Source organism: Podarcis muralis, chromosome 6 (assembly GCF_964188315.1).
Source record: "Podarcis muralis chromosome 6, rPodMur119.hap1.1, whole genome shotgun sequence".
NCBI lineage: Eukaryota > Metazoa > Chordata > Lepidosauria > Squamata > Lacertidae > Podarcis > Podarcis muralis.
Genome location: NC_135660.1, coordinates 27863312 through 27882123, shown reverse-complemented (window position 1 = coordinate 27882123; position 18812 = coordinate 27863312). Strand labels below are relative to the sequence as shown.

At 39.7% G+C, this 18812-nt stretch overlaps 1 protein-coding gene and 1 long non-coding RNA gene across 2 annotated transcripts in view; one reads left to right on the top strand and one right to left on the bottom strand.

Moving 5' to 3' along the window:
- The window catches only part of ATP1B3 (ATPase Na+/K+ transporting subunit beta 3), a 35148-nt gene extending 20093 nt beyond the window's left edge, over positions 1–15055 (top strand). Inside the window, exons 4-7 of the mRNA XM_028731195.2 lie at positions 6276–6463; positions 7863–7913; positions 13168–13254; positions 13988–15055. Coding sequence (XP_028587028.1) covers positions 6276–6463; positions 7863–7913; positions 13168–13254; positions 13988–14158 — 497 coding nt within the window. The 3' untranslated portion in view covers positions 14159–15055. The remainder of the gene's footprint in view (positions 1–6275; positions 6464–7862; positions 7914–13167; positions 13255–13987) is intronic.
- Positions 10108–17230, bottom strand: LOC114597836 (uncharacterized). Its single transcript, XR_013393146.1, has 2 exons — positions 16971–17230; positions 10108–10637 (listed from the first exon to the last, which is right to left on the bottom strand). It is a non-coding gene; the product is annotated as an uncharacterized LOC114597836 (long non-coding RNA).
- Positions 17231–18812: the final 1582 nt, after the last annotated feature.

The following is an 18812-nucleotide window of genomic DNA, read 5'->3' as shown; positions in this document are numbered from 1 at the left end:
TTTGCAAGCAACTTATTTAAAATATTAACAGGAATGAAAAGTAGCTCCCTTCCATCTGTTAGGTCTAGAACGTGATCAGGTCATTGTATTTCACCCCTTGGAACTTTTTAGGTTCCAAAAAAATTTAAATTATTATTGTGTATACAAGAGTGAGGTAACTTTGTTCAAAGTTTTGAGAACAACTGGCAATCTGAACAACAAGTCTTCTGAAAGTCAGTAGGCACATCCTCTGTATTTAATTGAAACACGTCATAAACTGTGTATACTCTGTGCTAAAAAGAAAAATGGATTCTGTGTCAAGTCAGCTTCTATTCTGTATTAATAATTTCTTACTGAAGGTTCTAGGCCTTACCCAACTTTTAGAAAATTATGTTGGTGGCTTATTTCTTGTCTACATATGCTGCCATCTTTCTTTGAGAGTGGAAACCTAGTTGCCATCAGTCACACCTCTTAAGATGCTCAAGATTGGTCACTGCTGCAGTCGCCATGATACTGGTCTTGAAAATATTTCATAAATGTCAACTGGTAGAGAATGCTGCCTGCTGTATGTTGAAGGGAAATGGGAGCATATTCCATACCAGGAGACTGAGGTGCCATGAGGCAGTGTGTCACTAGTGGATGCGAAAAGGTTCTTGTATGATTGTCCAGGGTCCTTCTGGTGAAAGAGACTGGGCTGTGACGGTGTTCAGGAGCAGTGAGAAATCTCCTAAAACCAGAGGGCTAACGCTGCACTGTAAACCATACTTGGGAACCTTGGAGGAAAAATGCACAACTATGTATTCAAATAATACAAGGCTGTATAATCCCAACCATTTTAGCATGTAATAAACCTGTGTCATTGCAGTCTACTTTGGAAGCTGGAGATATTTGTATGCTACTTTGGTTGAAAGCCACTGGGCTGGACCTTCTGTCTTAAATTAGTACAGTGCCTAGTTCTGCCATCTAGCATCAACAAGCTTTCTTCTGCCATTAACTGCCATAGAAGTATGCCTTGAGTAAAAAGCATGCCAAAAAAAAAGCAGCACATTTGGTACATGGATAGCACTGGGGCGGGGGGTCATTTGTGATCTAAATGGCCACCCTCCAAGTACTAATCTGTGGGCTAGAACAGTTCAACCCCCTGCCGTACATGGTTATAATGTTGGCATTGTTTCTATGTATGAAATGTATACCCTGTGCTATGAGGTTACTGACTCGTGGAAAGCTAAGGAGCAAACATACTTTGAAAAATCTCTGCAAGGGGCAGGCCAGCAGTGTTCTTGTTGCATTTCCAGAATGCATGCCATTCCATGTGCAGTTGTATTTATATGAGACTGATTTCTGCCTTTCATTATAAATGAAATTGAGCAGACGTAACACACCCTAGTTAATATTTGGCAAAGCTGCCAGTGCTTTGGAAGCCGGATCTAGGACTACTGGTCCTTCTAGACAGGGAAGGGAGTCCTAGGGAATTGCATTTGAAACTGGTGTGGTTTTCTCTGCTGTATTCTTGGATAGAAAGTTGCAGGACACTTCACACTGCCAGCTACAGTTTATAAGTGGGCATCTGGGATACTTGTAGCAGTGTATTTGGGTAGCTGAGGAAGGAAGATTGGCAAATTGCAACTGTAACTTGTCTATCACCCATTCACAGCAAGCAGAAGCAAATTATCCACAGTTGCAGATTTCATGATGAAATGGCATGTTTTCCACAAGGATATTTTTAACAGTATTCAGACTTTTAGTTCAAACTGAAATTCTGCCCTGAACTGCTACATGCACATAAACACCAGTGTGCTACCCTTTGTGAATCCATCTGAATTGTAACTGACATTGTGATAATTGTAGGCTGTGAAGAAATGGGTAAAGTTTATTGGTAAAGTTTATTTAATGCAATCTTGTGAATAATCCCACAAACATTATGAACCTTCAGTTCTTTACTAGTCTGCTACTATCCTGTGTTTCCTTACTGGCTGTGGAGGAGGTAGAGGGACAAGGTAGAGGGATTCCTGTTTGTTGCCAGCATGGAAACAGAGTACAGACTTGAGCTAGGCAGAGAAGCAAGGACCAGGTTTTGCAGGATTCACAATAAGATTGCTTCTCCTAGGTAAATGCATAACATTAGAGTTGTAGAAAGAAGGGTAATACAATTTGTCATGACTGTAATAAGTACTGTAGTCAGTTGGGTTTGATTAGATTAAATTGGTAAGACATTAATTATTTATTTAATTAATGAATGAACTGTTGAGATGATTTATGTTTTCTAGGTCCTGGTTTTATAAAAATGTGATTGCTTTATTATGTTTTTTGTAACTTGATTATAGCCAAAATCAAAATAAAGTATGTGTATAAAATATATATTTAAAAGAAAGGAAAGAAGGAATAAGAGTATAGTGGTACCTCTAGATGCAAACGGGATCCGTTCCGGAGCCCCGTTCACATCTAGAAGCAAACGTAACCTGTGTCCGCGTGTCTGCGCGTGTCACGTTTTGGCCTTCTGCGCATGTGCGTGACGTCATTTTGAGGTCTGCGCAAGCGGCGAAACCCGGAAGTAACGCACTCTGTTACTTCTGGGTTGCCGCGGAGCGCAACTCGAACGTGCTCATCCCAAAGCATATTCAACCTGAGGTATGACTGTAACTGCCCTTGCTGATGAAAGGGAACAAAATTGGTTTAACCTTTCCTGGAGCAGGTTATATTGGGGTATGGATGTGCAGTTGATTCCTTAGTTTAGCCAAGAACCTGTTTACACAAGGTACACCCTCCTCCATAACTCTTGTTAGATTGGATTTTCTTAGTGCAAGCCTATGCATATTTATTCTGCAGTAAACCCACTTGTTCATTGCTTTAATGTAAGTGTGCATAGAGTTGCAGCCTTAATTTTGCAGCACTGGGGATACAGGAATGGATGAAAGTGGTGGAACTGCCCAGCATCAAAACTAGAAATCTGATGGTTGGGAACTTAAGTAAAGAGATGGTGTTAAGTAGCTGTGCTCTGCTTCCCATGCTTAGGCATGCTCATATTTATTGTTTTACATGTTGCAGGTGAGAGTAGAAAGAAGGGGGGCAAATAAAGGTGGCAGAAGGTGAAAAGTGAGTTGACAGACAGAGCATGAGAGACAGAGAAAGGTGAACGAAGGTGGCAGAGGCGATGACAGGAGGAAAGTGAGAGGAGAAATGAATAGAAGGCAAACGAGAGAGGAGCTGAAAGTAAGAGAAGGTGACTGAGAAAGCGAAGGCAAGCTACAGTGGAAGGAAAGATGAATGAAAAAGGAGATTGCAGCAAGCATGGATGCTTTTTTGATAAGAACAATGCAGACTTGAATGTACTGTTGACATGCCTTTATTCAGTATGAAACACAATCTTCATTGCAGAGAGATATCCCAGAAAGTAAAAAAGAACAACTAGTAAGTCTGTCTGCAAGTTCAACCATTGTTGTATTAAATATGGTCTTATTTGTATTGAGAAAAGTAACTTGCCAACGACCCATGTTGAAAGAGTAGCAACTAAGTTGGAAACCATCAAATTTGTATAGGCACTTAGAAACTTCAGTTAAGCTGTAAAAAGAAAACTGCTAAATTCTAGAACTTTATTGGAACATACACTAAAAGCCTCACTTCTGGTATTGTATTGGAGACTTTTATTGGCAACTTCCATTTTGTGTGCCCTGAAATACCTGGTACAGTGGTGCCTCGCAAGACGAAATTAATTCATTCTGCGAGTTTTTTCGTCTTGCGATTTTTTCGTCTTGCGAAGCACGGTGTCGGAAAAGTTTTGGAAAAGCTTCAAAAATCACCAAAGTCTTCAAAAACCTCAAAAAAGGCTACCACACCGCGTGCTATGAGTTGCTCCTCGAAGTCAAGTTGCAACCTTATTAACGGTTTTAAGAAAAAGGAAACAAACTTGCAAGACGTTTCCGTCTTGCGAAGCAAGCCCATAGGGAAAATCGTCTTGCGAAGCAATTCAAAAAACCAAAAACCCTTTTGTCTTGCGAGGCATTCGTCTTGCGAGGCACCACTGTATAGCAATGGCTTTGAAGCTGAAATCTATACCTTTGTCAGGCACCACAATTGATTTTTTTTAAGGTTTATCTCAAAAGATAAAACTGTAAAATCATGAAAAATTCACAACTATAATTGATGACAATCCTGTTTTAAGACTACAGATAGCTCACTACAGTGGTACCTCGGGTTAAGAACTTAATTTGTTCTGGAGGTCCGTTCTTATTCTTAACCTGAAGCACCGCTTTAGCTAATGGGGCCTCCCGCTGCTGTGCCGCTGTTGCACAATTTCTGTTCTCATCCTGAAGCAAAGTTCTTAACCCAAGGTACTATTTCTGGGTTAGTGGAGTCTGTAACCTGAAGCGTATGTAACCCGAGGTACCACTGTATATATAAAACAAAGCAGGCATTTTTGAATGCCACTAGATGTATCAGTGGATGCTTAAGCATATTCTTCTTGCAGCTGTGATGTATGTTTTAGCATATGGATGGTTAAGACAAAGGACTCTTTTATCTCAGTTCTTAACATTAAGCACCACAGCACTAAGATCAGTAAGAAAATTTGCATGGTCTTCAAAAGTAAAAGACAGCATTTTCAGCTACCTCCACCTTAGCGCTGAAATAGGGAGGACTGGAAATGCTGATTTTGTGTGTTGGTGTATAAGAGCATGTGCACATAAACATTGGCTGTGCCCACTGCTTGGGTGCTGTATTTTTATGCTGCGAACTGCCCTGAGATCTACAGATAAAGGGCAGTATGCAATTGTAATAAATACATAAATAAAAGTAATATTTCTCCTGAGTCTCAAATATTAATATCAGATCTATAATTGCATTCAGTTATATACTTGGTAGGGACGCGGGTGGCGCTGTGGTCTAAACCACTGAGCCTAGGGCTTGCCAATTGAAAGGCTGGCGGTTTGAATCCCCGCAATGGGGTGAGCTCCCGTTGCTTGGTCCCTGCTCCTGCCAACCTAGCATTTCAAAAGCATGTCAAAGTGCAAGTAGATAAATAGGTACTGCTCCAGCAGGAAGGTAAACGGTGTATCCGTGCGCTGCTCTAGGTTTGCCAGAAGCAGCTCAGTCATGCTGGCCACATGACCTGGAAAAACTGTCTGCGGACAAACGTTGGCTCCCTTGGCCAGTAAAGCAAAATGAGTGCCGCAACCCCAGAGTCGTTCGCGACTGGACTTAACTGTCATGGGTCCTTTACCTTTTTATATACTTGGTAGGTAGGTAGAGGAACAAGAATAATAATAAATGAAACTTAAGTTTTCAAGAAGACATACTTTAAAGTTACCCTAGCAACAGCCGAGACTGAAAATGCCACCTAATGGCTGAAGATTTATAGCATCACCACTCTACTCTGCCAGCTATTGCTGATACATTTGTACTTTATTCTATTGGGGTTTGCTCTTTTATGTTTATTTTTGTGTTTCCTGTCACCTGTCTGGTCCCCATATCTGTCAGACCCTTAAGGGTGAGCAAGTTTAAAGCTTCTGGATGGGAAGCTCTTACTTTCCTCCAGCAGTTACTGAGCTTCTTGTTTTTGGCACATCTCCAACATCTGCTATCACTTCTGATGGGCCGCAAATGGGCCCACACCAGGCCTTAGAGTTGTAGCCCTTATTCTAGTGGGAGTTTGGAGAGTGGCCAGTGAGGATCTTTCTCTTTTGAGTAGATCAAAGCTCTTTACAAATCATCAGAAATTTAATCAGTGCAATGATAATAAAGCACATGTTGCACCATGCTTGGACGTTAATGAACTTAAAATTCTAAATCCAGCAGGAGACATCAGTTTTGCAATGAATTAAAACCAGTAGCATCTGTTACCATTTGGTGCCAGCTACCTTTTGAGCTAGTTTTCAGCAAAGATGACCTTGAGATTGCTAACAGGTTCCAGCTCCAGATGCATGGACTTTTGAAACTTTTTGATTCTCATGTTGCAGCTAGGCTTCTAGGTGGATTTCAGCTATTAACAAATTGAAGGCCACTGTACAATCCTATAGCAGTGTTAACTGCACCGCATGGCCCCAGTGTCCCCACATCATACTTTTCCAGTAGACTTAAAGCAATCTATATTTCACTAGTTCTTTCTGTCCTTCACTGCAGGAAGAGTATTTATTGAATGTGTGTTGTAGTCGTCTGGGTGAATACTGAATATTGAATGTGTGTTACTTTATTTCAAAGCTTGGAAATCATTCTCCAAATTCTTTGAAGCTGTTAAGTCAATAGTTTTTATATGTATTGAATTAATGAGTGCATAATGTGATGCATTGAATTGTTTCCCCCAGCGTATAATGAATCAAAGCAGGTGGATAACATCCCGTGTACTCCAGGACAACTCTTTGTACAGGATTCTGATGCTGAAAAAAAAGTGTGCAAATTTAATCGTTCTAACTTGGGACCATGCTCTGGACTACAAGATGCAACTTTTGGTTATGCTAAAGGAACACCGTGTGTTATTGTAAAAATGAATAGAGTAAGTATATTGACTCTATAGCTTTCTAAAACTTACCTATGTTTCTGCTGGCAACTGCATTTCAAGTGGAAGGATAGTTTGTAGTGACCGGCTGGCCCTTGCAATCAGGCAGCATCACTTAAGGCATGTCTGTGTTCACTCCAGTGCACCTATGGAACACCTGCATGAGCAAGCTTCTTAACTGATGCCCATGTTGGAGTGCTTTATAGGTGCCGTTAGAAACGCCTGTGGAGCTGCCCTCAGTTTTGAATTTGGAGAGAAAGCAATTGCATACCTGTGTCATTTCTTTCAGGCTAATTTTATTACATTTTTACTGCATAAAGGAGCAGAGTTTTGTCCTGTTTTCCCTTTGTATCCCCAGGAGCTTCGAAATCATCTAACTTTTGTGCTTAGAGCACTAAACTATTAGCAGTATATTTCTGGGCTGAATGCCAGTACTGCTACTGCTAATAACAAGGGCCCTACCTGCGTCATGCAAGAGATTATCTGCCAGTTGGCCAAAATTGTTCGTCACAAAACTATACAAAACCGTTTTAACGTGTCTTGCTAGAAAGAAAGATAAGGGCTGTGATTTGACTTACTGCAACCTCTTGCTGCAGACTTTTTAGCTAAAATATTTCATTATTCGGCAGTTGACTGCATGTTATGTGACATGTCTCTTGCATATGCCATCTGGATTCAGCTATTAATGTTACATGCCTAATTTGAAGTAATGAACTGCTGCTGCTCAAAATGTCATGTGGAAGTGGAACCCTCTGAGTGCTGTTGTGGCTGTACTTTAAAACAGGGCAGTTCTGCAGTACCTGATCCTGAAGACTCTGCTTATTAATATTTTGCTTCCTTATTGAGAACTCTCTTTTTCTGTACAAAAACCATTGCATAGGTAACACAGCTGTTGGATAAGGCACACATTTGTTGCACATCTTACAAAACTGTTATGACTGAGTTGATTACCTTAATGAGATTGCAGCAGAGCCCAACTTCTGCCTCTTGTCAAATCTTATTGGCAGTGATGTTAGGAAAGAGGGAGAGGGGCATTGCATGTGTGTTCAACATGCCAAAGCTGCTTATTTTCAGCAGGCACATTAGGAGACAATATTTGTGGATTTGTACATTTGGTGTTTGCGAGTGGGCCTACTGAAAATAAGCAGCTTTGGCATAGTTGAACTTGAAAAGCTGCCTTTCATTACCCTTTCCCCTGAAACTCTGAATATACAAACTTCTTAATTTGGGAACAGTAACTTTTCTGTAAAGTGGATCACAGAAAAATTAACCTTTTGATAAAGAGAATTCCTTGCAGCCTTGCTATAATTCGCTTTTTTCCACATGTACAACATAAGTAATAATGTATTCCCTTCACCTACAAAAATGAGTTTATAGATATTCTTCTAAATTTCAGATAATTGGATTAAAACCTCAAGGAATGCCAGCTATAACATGTGAAGCTAAGGTGAGTATTTTCATATAAGAATGTGCATATATTCATGTTAAAGCAAGTTTAGGGAAGCAAATTTACTATAAAGTCATAGATGTTGTGAGTATTTTTAGTCCTTTGTTCATTTATAAAAGCTAGCAATTTCCCTTTTATCTTTGGGTCAGTTAGTTGCTCAGCTTGAAAGTGTTGTTTTTATAGTTTTCATTTAGAGTAGATATTATGGGTTCCTCATATTTACTTTTTTCTTTTGTTCCATTTCATAACCAACCTTTTGTTTTTCTCTGCATGCTGCAAATGCACCTTACACAATATATTTATGGTGGGTAAGAAAATGAACACTGAAGTAGTTTAGATTATAACATCTTAGCATTTGAATTGTTCATCTGTAAGCACACTCCATTTTCTTCAAAATCTGTTTCTTTGTTATAAATGTTCCATGTGCTTTAAATGTTTATCTGTATGCAGATATGTGTGTGTGTGTGTGAGAGAGAAAGTAAATGCAGGTTCCTTGCCCCCCAATTCAGAGTTGAATGAATTTGTTTTTCAGAAGTATGTGTCCTTCTCATCCCTTATTCCTATGTAGCAAATCCTTCCCTGCTCTGAATCTAAATCAAATCTGGGCTCTCAAAGTAATTTTAGATTGAATCAGCTTCATTTAAAAAAATATATATATTATTGGTTTTTTAAAAATTACAAAAGAATCAGTTTTAATTTGAATTTGAATTGTGAGGGCCACACAGCTAAGGTGAGGGAAGTGAGAGAGCAGGGTGTATGCGTGACTAATGTCTTGATCTCAAAAGCAAGGCTCAAGACTAGATACTTTAGAAATGAGCAAAAAAGACACAGATATAACTATTGTTACAAATACATATACTATCCAAGTGAAACTAATATAGTATTATCTGCATATATACTATAAGAATATTATATGTGCATGTGTGTATGCCACCTGTACATATTTTTCTTACTGCTTTGACAGTGGCCCAGATTGCTCATGCTTTCTCTTCCTGATACAAGCCAGAGCAACAAACCACATTTCCTGGTTTAGAATTTCATCTGAACATGGTTATTTCACTCAGACCATAATTGGTAAGCTAAGAACAAACCTTGGCTTCAAATCATGGTTTGTCTGGTGCAAAACAACCTGTGCGGGGGGAGGGGGAGCAAAGCACATGCTCATTCAGAGTAAACCTTTAACAATAGTTTACTGTGATGTGTGAGCACTGCTAATATTGTATCTGTAAAACCTTTGCACCCTTTTAACCCAATTTAGCAATGTGTTCTAGGTGTGGAAGTGCTGGCACAAAAATTGTTCTGGGTCTAAAGCTGGTGTGGATTGTAGCTGGTGTGGGTTGTTTTCAGACATCTAAAGTCCTTTTTTTGTGTAGATGTGTTTACATCCATAATTGTTTTTACATGGGTTAACACTTGTCATGCATGTGACTGGCAGATTTAAAAGAACATTAATAATGGCCCCTGGATGACACCTTGAGATGTGGTGTAATGGTTAGAGCAAAGCTTTCTAAACTCTGTGTTGTGACACATTAGTGTGTCAGCTGCAGTGTCGCGTTAATGCTCCCTTTGCTCTTCCCGGGACTGAAAAGGGACTAGTTTAACCTCCGGTTTGTTGGTAAAACTGAACTACTGTGTTGTGAAATGATGCATGTCTAGAAAGTGTGTCATTGACATGCAAAGTTTGGAAAGCTCTGGGTTAGAGTGTTGGACTATAACCTGGGAGACCAGGGTATGAATTCCTACTCAGCCATGAAGCTCACTGGGTGACCTTGGGCCAGTCACTATCTCTTAAGACTAACCTACCTCACAAGCTTGTGAAGATGAAATGGGGTGGAAAACCATGTACACCACATTTTAGTTACTTGGAAGATAAAGGTGGTATATAAATGTAAATAAATACGTTGGAGAATGGATATCACGAAGGCAGTGTATCATATGCAGCCTAATTCTTTTAGCTACTCCATTTCCTCTTTGCCAGCCTATGCTGTTCTGTACTTCTGAATCAAAGATATGTGTTTCACCTTATGTGACCCAATAGTGTAATAACATTCATTTTACCTCCTTCTGCTTCTTTCTGTCCAATAGCTTAAAATTAGGATCACACCAGAAAGCAGCTGTTGTAACTAAAGTGAAATATACTGTGTAATGTTTTCCCCAAACATTTTGTACTATATACGGCATGCTGACTACTTGGAACAGTTGAAGTTTTATTCCTGTGGTGAGATACAACTTGTTGCTTGACATGCTTTCCACAACTGAAGTTCTCTGCTAAATTCAATCAACAGAAAATTTAAAGTGCATAGTTTTCATCCAGCTTTCCCCACAATGGTTAAATTTATGCAAATTAAAAGAACATCAGCTCTTGCTTCACCATAATTTTTCTCAGCTCTTATTTTTGGTGATGGAATATACTGGCTTTGATGCATGTATCATGATGCATTAGTTGCAAGGCTGATTCAGGCATTATTTGGGAGCATTTTCTTTCTTATTAGTGGAGAATTTTGTTATACACCAGGCCAGACTTGGAGGGTCAGAAGAGTTCCATCTCCTTTATCAGAAAACTTTATTCATGTTGCAGCAGGCTTAGAGGCTTTGCTCCTGGTGTTGAGCCAGAGAAACAGATTGCAGATGATTGATGCTGAATGTCCTTTCCAGTGTTGATGAGCCTGATAGACTCCCTTGTATTCTAGGAAGCTGTGGTCCATGAATCAGGCTGCATGAAAACTAGAGTGCAAGTGGTGGAAGTCTCACCATGAAATGGAATGAACACTGGTTATGTTAGTGCACATAATCATGCCTAGCATATGGTAGTGTGAAGATGGTAGTGTGAATAGCAAAAAAGCTGCTCTTCACAGTCTGCCTTGCATCATCAAGCAGAGACTATTTCAAGTATTCTGCACTTGACAGTGTACACCAGTAATCTGTATGCCTCATTAACTGGTTGAGTTCTATGTGTTGTAAGCACTTCATTGCATAACTTGGAAAGAGGCAGTAGTTTGGACTTAAGTATCAACCAGTCATAATTAGGGATGGTGATAGACAATATTGTGGAGGAGCAGTCAGACTTCCTTGGATGATACAGATTATCACCCATTCCATTCATGGTTCAGTCCTGAAACAGTCCTGGTCGCCCTGATAGATACCGTATTTTTCGCTCCTTAAGACGCACCTAGTCCGTCCCTCCTCCGCGCAGCATTCGCTTCGTAAGATGCACAGACATTTCCCCTTTCTTTTTAGGAGGAAAAAAGTGTGTCTTGTGGAGTGAAAAATACGGTAATCTTTATTGAGAATGGGACAAAAGAAGTGTGACCTTGCTCTTTTTTCACAGATCTGTCTGGTTTCTGGACCAGCTTCATGTGATAGGTATTAGGGATCCCTGTGTTAACAGTGGTTCCACTACTACCTGTGTGGAGGATTTTCATCCCCCTGGAGTGCTACAGGGCACTTAACAGGGCACTAATCCCCAATGCCATTTAATACCCACGTGAAGCTGTTGAGAGCAAGGATGCTTATGACACTCAGTTCTATTTCTTCAAAACTGAATCAGAGGTGGTCATAGGGACCCTGAACCAGGGTATTGGTGGGACAGAAGAGGGGAAATAACTGAGCTTCAATCCTGATAGACAGAGGAACAAGAGAAATCTGCTAATTGCCTGTTCTGGATGTAGTTGCACTCTTTTTGAAGGATCAGATGCATAGTCTGGAGTTGCTATTGGATCCAGCTTTGTCACTAGAGGCCCTGGTGGATAGGAGAACCTTCTACTAACTTCACTAGTATACAACAGCTGTGGCTGTTCCTAGACCAAGATAGCTTGACCATAGCAGTCCATGCATTGGTTACTTCAATGCATTCAATGTAGGGCTTGCCATGTGGTTGGTTCAGAAACCACAGTTAGTGGAGAATGCTTCAGAGCAATTGTTGACAGCAGTGGAATCCTGCCAACCTATTACACCACCTCTGCTCAAAAATCTGCACTGGATACTTATTTGCTACTGAGTTTAGTTCAAGGTTTTACTGTTTGTGTACAAGGCCTTTCATAGTTTGGGGCTGGTGTACTTGAAAGACCACTTTGTCCTGCTCATTCTGTGGAATATATAATGTTCTTTCTACATTTGTGAAGTCTGTTTTCTAGTATGGCAGCTCATTAGCCATACACCCTTTCTGTACTGTTTTAGACACCTGCTAAAAACTTCTTTATTTCAGCAAGCCTACCCAGACATATAATTTAGTTAAGTATACATGTTTTAAAATTTTGCTGATTCATGTATATGTGAATTTAATTATATTTTATGTATACTCCAGATTCTTTTGATTTAGTGGTTTATATTGTTTTCTCAAATTAAGATTGCAGGCAGCATGGAAACACATGGCATATACTTCCAAGTGCATAATATGTCAGTGGCTAGTGTTTTTCTTTTCTTTTTCCGAATACGATGGACACTGTCTGCTTAAAATAACTAGATTCTTTGGAAGCTGAACAGTTCAGTGATTTCGACATTCCAAAAGATGTCTCTTCCATGTAGATCTAGAGGTGATCAAAGTCTGAATGGAGTCTAGACACATAGCCACATTGCTGGGGTATCAAGAGAGGCAGGCTCTGAATGGATAATGCCTGACACAGTGGCACTAAGAAAAGGGATGGTGTCATCCCTGTGGTCATTGCAATGACAGGAAATCACAGCTTTTATGACATCCATGAAAGCATTTTCTGTTCTGTTTGTGCAGTTGTGAAATATTGTGCAAAGGCTGCTCAGGTAGCATGTGCTGTGGTTGCAAGGTCTGTGAAGTTTGTTGATACTAGTATTTCACTGTTACACTTGTGTGTTACAGCACACGTCTTTTTATTTGTCATTTATTTCTTACATGCCTACCTCCTTCCCACCACACAATTATTGAAGTTTTTTAACTTTACATGAGGAGGTATTTTTGGCTTGGACTTACCTGCAACTATTGTTTTACTGGACAAGGAGTAGCACTGAAGGGCATGGCTTGCTTTTTACTTTGTCCTGCTTAGTAACTACCATCAGGTATTTTATTTGTATGGCATTGCTGGGTACACTTGACCTGATAACAAAGGGCTAAGCAAGCTTAACTTTGTGTGTCTGGCTTTCTGAATATTCACCCTAACATCATTTTAAGCGAACAAAATAAAGAGTTTAACTATATTTATTGTGCTTTTATTTTTGCTTGCCCACAAACTATTTTTTTTAAAAAAACTTTGTTTTTTATATATATATAATCTCCCATCTATAGGAACAAGGCAAGGCTATGATAACTACTTTTCCTCCTGAGGGAAAACTTGATTTAATGTATTTCCCATACTATGGAAAAAGATTACATGTGAGTATATCTTAATCATGCTGCTTTTCCTCAAAACAATTTACTGAATACAATCTTTTGAAACTGTTATTTAAAGTAACTATTGTTATTTAACTAGACTGCCCGCAACTGAACATCACTCCCTGTGCACTTCTTTAAATTTGTGAGGGTGGGTTGGTAGTAAGCTAGCATTCAGACTTGATACTGCCCAGCCAAGGAGCCACAATTCATCCCTTTAGGCCTCTCCACCTGTTGGTTCAGATGTTATACGAGAGTTCTGCTATTGGGCCGTAGGGTGTGCCCAGGGCTAAAGGGGCATTGAAATTGTAAATGAGGCTCTTGCTCATAGGAGGGCCCTGTGACCCTATGGATGTTGCTGTACTCCCACTATCATCCTTTGTGACCATTGGCTATGTTAGCTGGGGCTGAAAGGCATTGGCATCTATTTTCTGTCATATTCCAGTAAGAAAGAGTTGATGGCTGAGACTGCAATGTTTTATGCATGCTTGGGAACAGGAAGTGCCAAATACAGCAGGGCTTGCTTCTGATTAAGCAATAATAGATAAAGCTGAAAGTCTCACAAGCCCATTTGCCAGTGCTGCTGTGTGCCCAACATTTGCTTGGTCTAAAATGCTATAACGAAAACACATCTGAGATGTGATTTGGGGCAATTAGGGCGCCTTCAGGAGAGTTAAAAACCTGCCTTTATTATTTTTAATTAAAAAAGATCTTCTCTCTCATTCTCTCTCACTAGCCAAACTACTTACAGCCACTAGTAGCTGTTCAACTAGAATTTAACACAACCAGTACCAAAGAAGATGTAACAGTTGAATGCAAGATCACAGGATCAAGCAATTTAAAAAATGAAGATGATCGTGACAAGTTTCTGGGACGCGTTTCCTTCAAATTTCTGATAACTGAATAGAAGTCAACAGTGTCTTCACAAAGTAAACCTTGTGTGATTTTTTTTTTTGTATCAGCGGGACCTGCCATTCTAGAAGATGAGACCACCTTTGAGAAGCATAGGGTGGGACGTGGCATTCAGGGTAGCATAATAATGTGCTTCCAAATCATGTTTTAAATCCTTCACAAAATAACTGCATGTCATGCTTTTGCCTGCCCTGTTGGACCAGTGTACAGACATAGTTTGTCATTTTAGGGACCTGTAAATAACTTGTAATCATGGTGGTCTTTGTCCTGTTCCAAAATGTGGGCTTTATCCCCAAGTGAGTGTCTCAAATGTGCTGTGCTATGTAAATATTGTATTGGTTTAACACTGGTTTAACTATCATATCAATACCAACACAGTTTTAGGAGAAAATTTCAAACTTCCCAACCTCTCATAGTGAGTTGTGTTTTGTGCAGGGATGCCTTAAGTCCTGTATTGGGTTGGAGGAAGTGGACTTTAAGTGTCAAAAATCAATACTAACATTATTTAAATACTGAACTAGTCTGTTGTGCTTGTCATCATGCAGGTATTGTGTGTTTGTGTAAAGTTTGGTCTAGATTTGATATTTTAGTTGAGAAACTGATTGTCATCGTATTAAATGCTTGCTGTTATGTGGAGCACAGATAAAACCAATACAATGTCACTTTTAAAACATTTTTAGTTGAACTATTGGTATGAACATTTCTTTATGTTTATGGTTTAGGAACTTGGTAATGGTTGTACTGCAAAGCTGCTTGGAAGAAAAGACCTCACTATGTGGGAGTAGACTTACACTTTCCAATAAAAAAAATCCCTGGAAGGAGAAATGTCTGTTTAAAATTTTAAAGCTCAAAATAAGGACTGTATTGATTAAACATTCCTTTGTTTAATTTATATAGTTTGGGATGAGTTAATGTTCTATGTTTTGCTGCTGGGTACACACAATCACACACTAACAACCTTTAAACACCAAACTTTGTTTCAAAGCTTGTGAAGTCCTCTCTTCATTCTCAGATATAAGATCTTTTAAGCCAGGCCTTCCTAGGAAGGGAGCTGCTCAGAGCATGGCCATTATGAAATTTGTAACCAATTCCAGTAGGTGTGTGTATATGATAGAGAATTTGGAAATGGAGGTGCTAAATGGCCAGAAAATGTAAAAAGATACAGTCCGACAATGCTGTGTAGAGCTTAAATGTGTACAAGATGAGCACAAGGGACCATTTCAAGCAACATTCATACTGGGGTTTTGTTATATAGGTGTGGCAGGGGAAAACATTGGTCTTCAGCTCTGAAACTAATAGAATCAAATTAATTATGTCCTAGTTCAGCAATTTTACAATAGAAATTCCCATGACCTTTCCTTTGTAAACTTATGCCCTCCAGAGCAAAGCTGTTAGGCAGTTGTGTCTAACTAAATAACTACTGATGCAACTTGAAGACTGCATGGAAGAGACCAAAAAGGAAATTAAGTTCCATCCTGCATTCTCAGCCCTTATTTTTAGTCTGGAATCCTTGCCTGCTCAGAATGATTAGCACAGATAACTACACAAACATTCTTCTACAGAGTGACTTGCTCAGCTTTCTGTATCGCTACCCCTTTTGGATTTGAGCTAATTCCTACAAACTATAGTTTAACTTTAAATTCGGACCTAAATCTTGCCCTTGCTGGAATGGTTTGCTTTTCCAGGGAGAGAAATGGTTTACATGGTGAGTACATTTGTGGATTTCTGTTAAGGGAATATCTGTCCTTTACTAATGCTATATAATTGTGCAGCAATTGGCTGGATATATAGATTGCAAATGTAAGGAATCTGCTTCTGGGGCAACCTCTGCAGTCAGTAAATTTGCTAGTTATTCCCAGGCTTGGCTTACCATAATTTTCATTAATTACAAAGTTTAAAGGGGTGAGGGGTCCATATATGCATCTTTATGCAGCATATTGCTACTGAACTTGTAAAGCAATGTGGATAGGAGAAGAATAAAATTCAGGTTAAGAGTTATGTAATGTGCCATTACTTGAAATAGCTGTGGGCCTCTTCTGTGCATACAGCAGATGCATTTTGACAAACACAAATGCAATCATAGCTAAAGCAGAACAAAATCCACACTGAAGCCTCTCCAGCTACTGGAGGTTTTAGAGGCCCATGAGCCCACCTCACCCTATTTATCATAGCTTTTGCATTTGTCCTATTTATAAGGGGGACTAACAAGCAGCAGCTTTACACAGTATCAACTTGCTGAAGTCACACACAGAAGAGTGACTAAACAGCCCTTTCCTCCCTCCCCTTCTCTCACTCAGCTATGAGAAATACCACTTGTGTGAGTGATTAATTGAACTGAGATAGATTAGTTGAACTAAAAGCCAGACCTGACTTTTAGTGCAACTAATTTAACAGTTAAAAAAAACACTGTATTTGTCTTCCTAGCCAGAAGGTAGCTCTTCCCTACTCCAGTATGGATGCTTCCAGATTTAGTACAGGGGAGATGCAGGGATTACTTTTCCAGACGCAATGATAAACTCATTGACGAAAGAACATTCACGCAGCAGGGGAGTACAGCTGGAGATGCAGATGCCAAGGAATGCTTTTTATCTAAGAAATCAGCTGAAACTATTCCATGATTCTCAGGAGCTGGCCACTGTCATTTATACTTGACACACTACCAGGTTCAACTACCAGAGTGCATTCTACAGAGTGCTACCTATTCTAAGGCTAGTGTTGCTCATTTGCTGAGAACAATGTACATGTTGTGCTTCTCACAGGCCTGTTAGCTTTAGTGTCCAATACAAAGTGTATTTAAAAACACTTACCCAATCTTTACTTTAAAAAGCTCAATGTAGCTACCACCAAAAGTTCCAGTTACTGCCTTCTTGTTTTATCATTGCTGTATCTGCCAACCTAGACTCTTTGGGAGGAGAGGCAAGATACAAATCAAATTATTAACAGTAATTATAAAGCCCCAAACCAGCAAGGGCTGGTATATCTTGGATAACAGCATTGCCCTTACAAACCTGCTCTCTCCTTGAGATGTGAAGGTGAGGATATGCTTAGAATTTATAAAATGAAGTCCTTTAGACTGTGCTCTCTCTTGACAAGCCTATTTGGGGAACAGCCATATTGGGGATCCCCCCTTGCACCATTTGTGTGCCTTCTGCCTGCTAGGAAAAATAATTCTAGAAGGCACTAAATAGAGAGCAGGGGAATGTAAGTATGGAGGTGGGAATATAAGTATGGAAGCTCCAGGGGTGTGCCAAGCGAACAGGAGAGCTCTGGATCCTGTGGATGCAAAATATTCCCTACCTCCTTTCCTCCCGATAATTACTGAAGCACTGAAGGATGGATGATAGGGATGGACCTCACTCTGCAAAGAGGTAAAGACTGTTAAGACTGCCCATAATTACTTTCCTATTGCTGCCTGTACTTGTTAGTACAACTTACTTGTAATCTGTTTTTTGCTCTGCCTACAGATTATTCATCTTTCAGGTATAACATTCTGTATTTCTACTCTTGAACATTGGAAAGGGAACTGCATGTGTTTATATTATCCCTGCCCTATAATTTAATGGCTACATCATAACATTAACATTTTCTCCCATGTAAACCTTTCTGCTGTCAGTGATTGGATGAAAGGTGCCATTTAGCAGGGCAAAGAATTTCAATAAATGGGAAAGAGAGGTGTAGAAAGAACACTAGTGTAAACTACAAACTTAGATTTCTTGCTTCTCTGCAAATACTTTGACGCTTTAGCTGCAGTTGCTGAATTCATACTTGTATCTGCGCATTTACTGCAGTATAATCTGAAACTGCATGTATCTTCACACCATGAATTAATGGTGTAACTGAACCCTACAGCTTGAAAGGTTTGTCTGATACAGCAAACCCCCCCCCCCAAAAAAAACCAAGTCTTGGAGCCCAGTATTTGTGATAGAAGCTTTTCTGGATAAGAGCCTACTCCACCAGGGCATTCAGTGTTATCCGCACATGGAGAAGAAACTATAGTCTCAACTCAGGACTAAATAACCAAATGTAATGATCAATTCTAGTTCAGCAATTCATAGTGGTCTTCTTTAGGGCTGGACGATATATATATATATATAGAGAGAGAGAGCAGTTTCATAATTTTTGACCTGGCAATATATTGCAAATCATGATGTGTGTGTTTAGGAAAGTTTTTAATGTTTGAAGTTTTTTCGTGTTTTTAATACAGTGGTACCTTGGGTTACAGACGCTTCAGGTTACAGACCCAGAAATAGTACCTCGGGTTAAGAACTTTACTTCAGGATGAGAACAGAAATGGGGGAGGCCCCATTAGCTAAAGTGGTGCTTCAGGTTAAGAACAGTTTCAGGTTAAGAACAGACCTCCAGAACGAATTAAGTTCTTAACCCGAGGTACCACTGTATTCTATTGGGAGCCACCCAGAGTGGCTGGGGAAACCCAGCCAGATGGGCAGGGTATAAATAATAAATTATTATTATTACGCATGATGCAACAATCATGATGCAGGGGGAAACGTGAAGACAGTCAATGCCTCCTTAGTCTTCTTTGAAGTTTATTTGCTAATGTTGCTGCCTTAAGTCATTATTTATGTCTAGGACACTGAAATGTTCCCGAGCAGTTTCTAGAGATTACATGTTTTGGTCAGATTTCAATT